At 33.1% G+C, this 7,523-nt stretch overlaps 1 protein-coding gene across 1 annotated transcript in view; it reads left to right on the top strand.

Annotated features, from left to right (window-relative positions):
* Positions 1-7,523, top strand: part of LOC107658613 (single-stranded DNA-binding protein 2-like) — a 76,071-nt gene that overhangs the window by 66,852 nt on the left and 1,696 nt on the right. The window contains exons 6-16 of the mRNA XM_016447226.1: positions 1,100-1,159; positions 1,513-1,579; positions 2,254-2,324; positions 3,397-3,464; positions 3,572-3,617; positions 3,756-3,791; positions 5,093-5,147; positions 5,912-5,982; positions 6,147-6,225; positions 6,509-6,537; positions 6,761-6,859. Of these exons, the coding sequence (XP_016302712.1) occupies positions 1,100-1,159; positions 1,513-1,579; positions 2,254-2,324; positions 3,397-3,464; positions 3,572-3,617; positions 3,756-3,791; positions 5,093-5,147; positions 5,912-5,982; positions 6,147-6,225; positions 6,509-6,537; positions 6,761-6,859 (681 nt within the window). The remainder of the gene's footprint in view (positions 1-1,099; positions 1,160-1,512; positions 1,580-2,253; positions 2,325-3,396; positions 3,465-3,571; positions 3,618-3,755; positions 3,792-5,092; positions 5,148-5,911; positions 5,983-6,146; positions 6,226-6,508; positions 6,538-6,760; positions 6,860-7,523) is intronic.

Below are 7,523 nucleotides of genomic sequence, written 5' to 3'. Positions count from 1 at the left end.
ATATATATATATTACAGATGCACAATATTATCGGAACGTTATCGGAATTGGCCGATAAAAGGCTTAAAATGCAAATATCAGCATTGGCCTGATATGTAAAATGATGTCGATATGTCTTGCCGATAAGACAAGTAACTCACCTGTGCTCAGTGTGTGCTAGCAATAAGATCACGTCAGCATTGTGGTCATTCTTGAAGCAAACTGATTAGTGCTGATTTAGATTCACTGTTTTGGATCGCTGCATTTAATTTGAGAATGCACATACAGAATGTGTGTATAAAAGTATGTCTAAAAGTATCAGTGAAAACATTTATATTGTTACAAACGATTTCTATTTCAAATAAATGCTGTCCTTTTGAACTTTTTATTCAACAAAGAATCCTGAAAAAAAGCATCATGGTTTCCACAAAAATATTAAGCAGCATGACTGTTTTCAACAAATGTTTCTTGAGCAGCAAATCAGCATATTAGATTGATTTCTGAAGGATCACGTGACACTGAAGACTGGAGTAATGATGCTGAAAATTTGGCTATGCGATCACAGTAAGAAATTACATTTTAAAATATATTCAAATAGAGAAAACTTTTAAATTGTATTAATATTTCACAATATTTCAGTTTTTACTGTATGTTTGCATAAGATTAAAAAATCTTACCGACGGGAAAGTTTGATCTGTAGTGTAAATAGGGATGTTTTCTGCAGCCTTCTCGTCTTAGATACATGTATTATGTTTATTTTGTCATCAAGGGTTTTTTCTTAATCTTACCTAAGATGTGGAGGTGGAAATGGCCTCGTTCGGTTGGATGCTTGGAAATAATTGTTTTCTGTTCTCCCGAGTCTTTTCTAGGGGAGTTGGAAAATGAGCCTATTTTCAAAAATAATGGCGTGTTCCTTTAAGTAAATGCCCCCAGAGCTGAAGTAAAGCTAGATCACTGTGTGTACTGATCTTAACAAATACTACAGGTCAGTATGGTCACTGCTGGCTATCTAGATGGTGCTTTAGTCACTGTTAGAGGAATGTTACTCAATTTTGATTTTATGCTGACTTTAGAGTACGAAGTTGCTGATTTCACGTGGTATCTCTTCTTTTTTTTTTAGCCTTTCATGTCATCGCGTTATCCTGGCGGCCCCAGACCTCCTCTGAGAATACCCAACCAGGTGCCTTTCCATTTCAGTTTTATTTTAATACACAATGACAACTCGATACAGAAATATAAACTCATAATGGAGTGATTAGAGCTTTAAATGTTTTATTTTAGTCTTGTCTAATAGACTTTTAGACAAGACTAATATTTCCCAGTTGAATAATGTGTTTTTTTCCCCCTTCCTGTCGCTTAAGGCTACACATTTTATTTCCAGTCAGACTGTCTCAGTCGCATGAATGTGATATTTTGGGTCCTGATCTAATGTCATAGCCCAAGGGCACCTAATGGGCCTCATTTACTCCTGCTTGGAAGATGTTGACAAGAGTAAATTAATTTGTTCATTTGTACTGTATCTTACTGGTTCAGGCGTTAGGTGGAGTCCCTGGAAACCAGCCGCTATTACCCAGTGGTATGGACCCATCGAGACAACAAGGTTTGCTTGCAAATACTTAATTAAACCATCTTATAAGGGGAATTTCACAAAGAAATGTTTGGGTTATATTTAACACCTGAATCAAAATGAAAAATAAATGATATTTTGAAAAGAGAAAATGAAGCCTATTTTAGGACCATTTTTTTCCATGATGACATTCTTTTCATAACAATTAAGCACTTTTCCCCCAGAATTCTAATTATCGTAATGCGAAAAAAATCTCATTCTCATTATGGTAATTCAGTAATGAAAATCAAGTCTGGACAAGTTTTATTTTTTAATCATCATAAATTAAATAATAATGTTGTTTTGTTTCATGTTATAATAATGAGAGCAATTGCTTGATGGTTAATTGTCATGAAAATATTATGATCCTAAATAAAAATAGGTCATTTATATATTATATATTATTCTATATTAAATATCCACTTTTATTATTCTAATATGTATATTACTATAGTAATAGTGAATATTTAATATTACCATATTAAATGCACATTATTAATATTATGTCAAAATATCTTGTAATAGAAATGTAAATTGACAACATGAATTCAATATATATATATATATGTTATTTATTTTTAAATTTTTTTGGGCATTTCTTGACCGCTTTCATGAGATTCAACTAATGCATTTACCACTCGTTTCCATCTGATCATTTGATTGGACAGGTCATCCAAATATGGGCGGGGCTATGCAGAGAATGACTCCGCCCAGAGGGATGGTACCCCTTGGGCCACAGGTATGACCATCACACCCGTATGTTTTGATCTCTCTAGGGCTGCCCTCGACTAAGGATTTTTCTGGTCGACTAGTAGTCGTTCAGTCGTTCAAGCATTAGTCGACTAATCGCACGTTTATTAATAAACCATTTAAATCATTATAATGAGCCTTTAATTGCCTACATAGCCTAATAAGCGCTCAAGCACATGCATAAAGCTTGCCACAGTGCACCAGCAGAAGTAATGAATGATTATGAATGTGTCAGGGAAAAACAGTAAGGAGACTGCATTATGATTTTCACTCAAATTTGATGGCCTCCAGTATATTTTGCTGTATGAATATTTGAATATGCAATACACCAAAATAAAGATCAGAGCCTCTACTTTTAAACAAAAAAAATCAGTTTTATTATAGCTTAAAGCATTCTTTTTTTTATCAACACTTGAATATAGGTAGGTTTCCATGCTGTTTAAATACATTTTAATGTATATTTTTCATGTTATAGTAATGATAACGACTGATTGATGGTTAATTGTCATGAAAATATTATGATCCTAAATAAAAAATAGGTCATTTATACTATCATGTTAAAGATCCACTTTTATTATTCTAATATGTATATTACTATAATAATAATAATAATAATGTATATTTAATATTACCATATTAAATGTACATTATTATTATTACTATTTCAAACTATATTGTAATAAAAAAAATAAAAATAAAATTAAAAAAAAATATATATATATATAAAATTATTATTATATTAAAATATATTTAGTACCATATATTATTTTTTGAGGGGGTGAAATATTAATTTTTTATTATTTGTTTTTACAAATAAAAATTGTTTTGTTTCTTATTGTATTAGAATATTGGATTCACCTAATGCATTTACCACTAATTTCTATCTGATCATTTGATTGGACAGGTCATCCAAATATGGGCGGGGCTATGCAGAGAATGACTCCGCCCAGAGGGATGGTACCTCTTGGGCCACAGGTACAATCCATCACACCCGTATGTTTGGATCGCTCATCTAAACTCTGTGCACAGACACTTTACTACATTACTTTCTCTCATTCCAGGCATATGGAGGAGGCATGAGACCACCACTCAATGCTCTTGGGGGTCCTGGGATGCCTGGGATGAATATGTACGTACTTCTTGCTACACTAACAAGTACTTGCCTGACAAAAAAGATTATTTCCTACTATAGCCTTAAAATAGTCAATGAGTACAACACGTCTGGTCCTAATCTAGGGGTCCCGGAGGAAGACCGTGGCCAAATCCACCAAATTCCAACTCAGTGAGTCATTTCTCCAATCAGTCGTTGTGAAATGTCAGCCACTACAGCTGTAGGTAAATGTTTGCACTTGAAGAGCATCTGATTCGTTGACCTTCTCTCTGTTTTTTTCTGTCTGATCGGATCCACGTGGCATTTAAGATCGCTTACTCCTCGGCATCTCCAGGGAGTTATGTGGTAAGTGCTGTGAGCTTCTCCATTTACAACAGCCATGAATGTTCACGTCCAGCTGTTAGACATGCATCAAATCACAGATAGTTCTGCGTCCTCATTAGTGGAACCAATTAATGTTGTTACTAGTCATTACTAGAAGATATTTAATACAGTACTGTACTTTCAAAAGTTTGGTATAATGAAGATTTTTTTGTTATTGAAAGAAGGCTCTTCTACTCACCAAGGCTTCATCTATTTGACCAAAAATACAGTAAAAACAGTAAAATTGTGAAATATTATTGCAATTTAAAAGAGCTGTTTTCTATTGTAATATATTTTAAAATGTAATTTATTCCTGTGATGCAAAGCTGAATTTTCAGCATCATTACTCCAGTCTTCAGTGTCACATGATCCTTCAGAAATCATTCTAATATGCTGATTTGCTGCTCGAGAAACATTTATTATAATAATTTTAGTAGAAAGACTGAAATAGTATTTTGTAGATCAGTTTATATGAGATGCAAAATGGCATATGATTTTAAGTGTTGTTTTATGAAAAAAAAAAGATCAAAAGTAAGTGAATTTTTGTTTAAAACAAGAATAATTATCTGCCAATGAGGTCAGAAAAAAAGCTTTTCCCTTTGAATTGTGTTTATTTTTTTAAGCATAAACTCACTTAATTTTGATAGATTCCTCAAAAAACAAGATTTAATATCAAGTCATTTTGCTTCTATAGCAAATGTATCTTGATTTAAGAATGTTTAGATATTTGTACTCGATATAGTAATATATTATGTAATATATTAAATATGTATATTTGCTTAAATGAGGCATATAGCTTGTAGAAAGACGTCTAAAAATCTGGTGAAATATCAAATGAAAGTCCTTCACACAACTAGACACTGCCAGATACACTGAAGCACATTTGAGATACCCAGTGTGACTAAACACATCATTTTAAGACATTTACACAAGATATTCTGTTAAACCGATGTCAGTAACTCCCTGCTGAGATGATTTGTGGAAGGGAAGCTGTGGTAGCTTACTGAAAGCAGCCAGACAAGACGAGCTGCTCGGGAAAGCAGAGCCGAGTCAGCAGAGAGGAGGAGAGATAATTAGATTTGGGAAGAGGGAGGATGAAGCAGATATGCACAGTGCTGACCACAGCAAGGGCCTCAGGCCTCTGTCATGAGCCACACACACACACACACACACACAGGACTGTCCTCACATTTACACCTGTACGTAGCACAAGTGCATGCAAATATAACTAATTATTGTGTGTTACATGAGATTCAGAACCACATTTGTCTTCTCTTTCTCAGGGTCCACCCGGAGGAGGAGGGCCCCCGGGGACTCCTATCATGCCTAGCCCTGCAGGTAGGACTGCAGAAGATGGCTTTTCATGCATAGTTAAATTTAATTATGGACCGATATATTGAGAGGAAAAAATAAAATAAAATTATATATCATAAAAAAAAATTTCACACACACACACACTGTCCCTGAGGAGTCACACACTTCCTGTTTCACACACACACACACACACACACACACACATATATATATATATATATATATACACATTTTTTTAGTTTAAGTATATTTTTGAATTATACTGATACAATTTTTTATATTATAACTTTAACAATAACATTTTTATTTAAAATGTTAGATTTTTTTAAATATAGCAATAAAATGTTTTTATATTTAAAAACATTTTTTTGAGTGTTTTATTTATATACATGTATATAATTTAATTTTTTAAATAATTAGTCATTTATAACAATACATTCTTATATTTAAATAACGTTTAAGTGTTTACGATGTTAATTTATATATATTTAAGTATTATATATTTTTAAATTATACCATTTGCATATTATTTTATTTCAAAAATATAACATTTTCTATTATAACAATAAATGTTTTTGTATTTAAAATATTTTTGAGGGTTTATTTATATATGTATATCATTTTATTTTATTTTTATTTCTTTTAATAATTTTTTATTTTGTAAGATTTAGAAATATTTATGTACTTACATACTTACTTAAGTGTCCAAATACTTTTTCCAACCATATCAGTTGAGCATTAGCTAAAATGTTTTTGATGAGCTTGTGTGTTTGGCTCTTCCTCTACAGACTCGACAAACTCGGGAGAAAATATGTACACTCTGATCAACACAGTGCCGCCCGGAGGAAACAGGCAAAATGTAAGAGAGCATGATGAGCTTAAAATATTTACACATGCATCTCAGTTCACATTGAGTTGCATTTGTTCATTCTGTTTTTACTGACAAAACTTTCTGCTCTGTAGTTTTTATAATAACATTATATGAGCCGTGTGTGTGTTTGTTTGTTTGTGTGTGTTTGACAGTTCCCTATTGGTCCCGGTGGAGATGGTCCAATGGGCAGCATGGCAGGAATGGAGCCTCATCACATGAATGGATCATTAGGTAAGAGCGTCTCTAATACAAACAACCACTTTAGAACGTACTCTTGGACGTCTTTGAGTGCTGTCTACTTACTTTGCTTGGAGAATATCAAAGCATGTCATAATTCAATGTGAAATTGCAGCTTTCATGCTTGATTTACTGATTTGTTGTCATTTTTTGCCTTGCATGATTATGCCACCTTGTGGTCATTGAAGATTAATCACGCATTTTAAAAGTACTACCTTTGCAGCTATACATCTACAATATAATTTAATATCAGAAATCTGTATTTTTATTTCTTTAGGGTCAGCTGACATGGACAGTATGTCCAAGGTAAGAGTTGTTGTTTCACATTATAATTAGGACTGTCAATTTATTAAATATTTTAATCAAATTCATTACATGATGATAGATGGGCATTTTTGGCCGCTTTTTCTTGTCTTGTCAAAAGTTCAGCTTTTATTATAATTATTATTATTTAAATGTGTAAATTGACACAAGTTGGGTCATCCACAAACCTTATTGGACTGAAAAATCACACTATCTATCTGTACAGAACTCTCCTGGTAACCTAAGCATGAGCAACCAGCCTGGAACTCCTCGAGATGATGGCGAAATTGGCGGAAATTTCCTCAACCCTTTCCAGAATGAGAGTGTATGTCATTTCCTGTCTGCTAGTGCATTTGTGATTTAACTTTGACAAGAGCCACTCATCCATTAAAGAGTTTATTTAATGCTTATTCTATATATTTGTATTTTTTGTATATTTTTCAATTATAACATTTTATATTTAAGAAATGAAGTGTGTAAGATTATGTATTCATGCATATTTTATATACACTCAAAAATGACAATTTGCTAACATTTTTACTCACCCTCAGGCCATCCAGGATGTAGATTTTGTTTCTTCATCAGAACAGATTTGGAGAAATGTAGCATTACATCACTCGCTCACCAATGGATCCTCTGCAGTGAATGGGTGCCGTCAGAATGAGAGTCCAAACAGCTAATAAAAACATCACAATAATTCACCAGTAATCCACACCACTCCAGTCCATCAGTTAACATCTTGTTCGTCGTTGTTTCTGAGTCCTCTATCCATAATATTACTTTCTACAGTGAAAAGTCGTCTCTTCTGTATCAGGAGAGAAATATGCACAGATTAAGCACCATTTACAAGTGAAAAGAGTTCTAATCAAATATGTCTGTGGTTTGAAGTTAAAAATGCTTTAACTGATGGACTGGAGTGGTGTGGATTACTTGTGGATTATTGTGATGTTTTTATCAGCTGTTTGGACTCTCATTCTGACGGCACCCAT

Source organism: Sinocyclocheilus anshuiensis, unplaced genomic scaffold (assembly GCF_001515605.1).
Source record: "Sinocyclocheilus anshuiensis isolate Anshui unplaced genomic scaffold, SAMN03320099.WGS_v1.1 scaffold343, whole genome shotgun sequence".
In the NCBI taxonomy this organism is placed as follows: domain Eukaryota; kingdom Metazoa; phylum Chordata; class Actinopteri; order Cypriniformes; family Cyprinidae; genus Sinocyclocheilus; species Sinocyclocheilus anshuiensis.
Note: the sequence above shows the minus strand (reverse complement) of the source record. Positions and strands in the feature narration are given on the sequence as shown.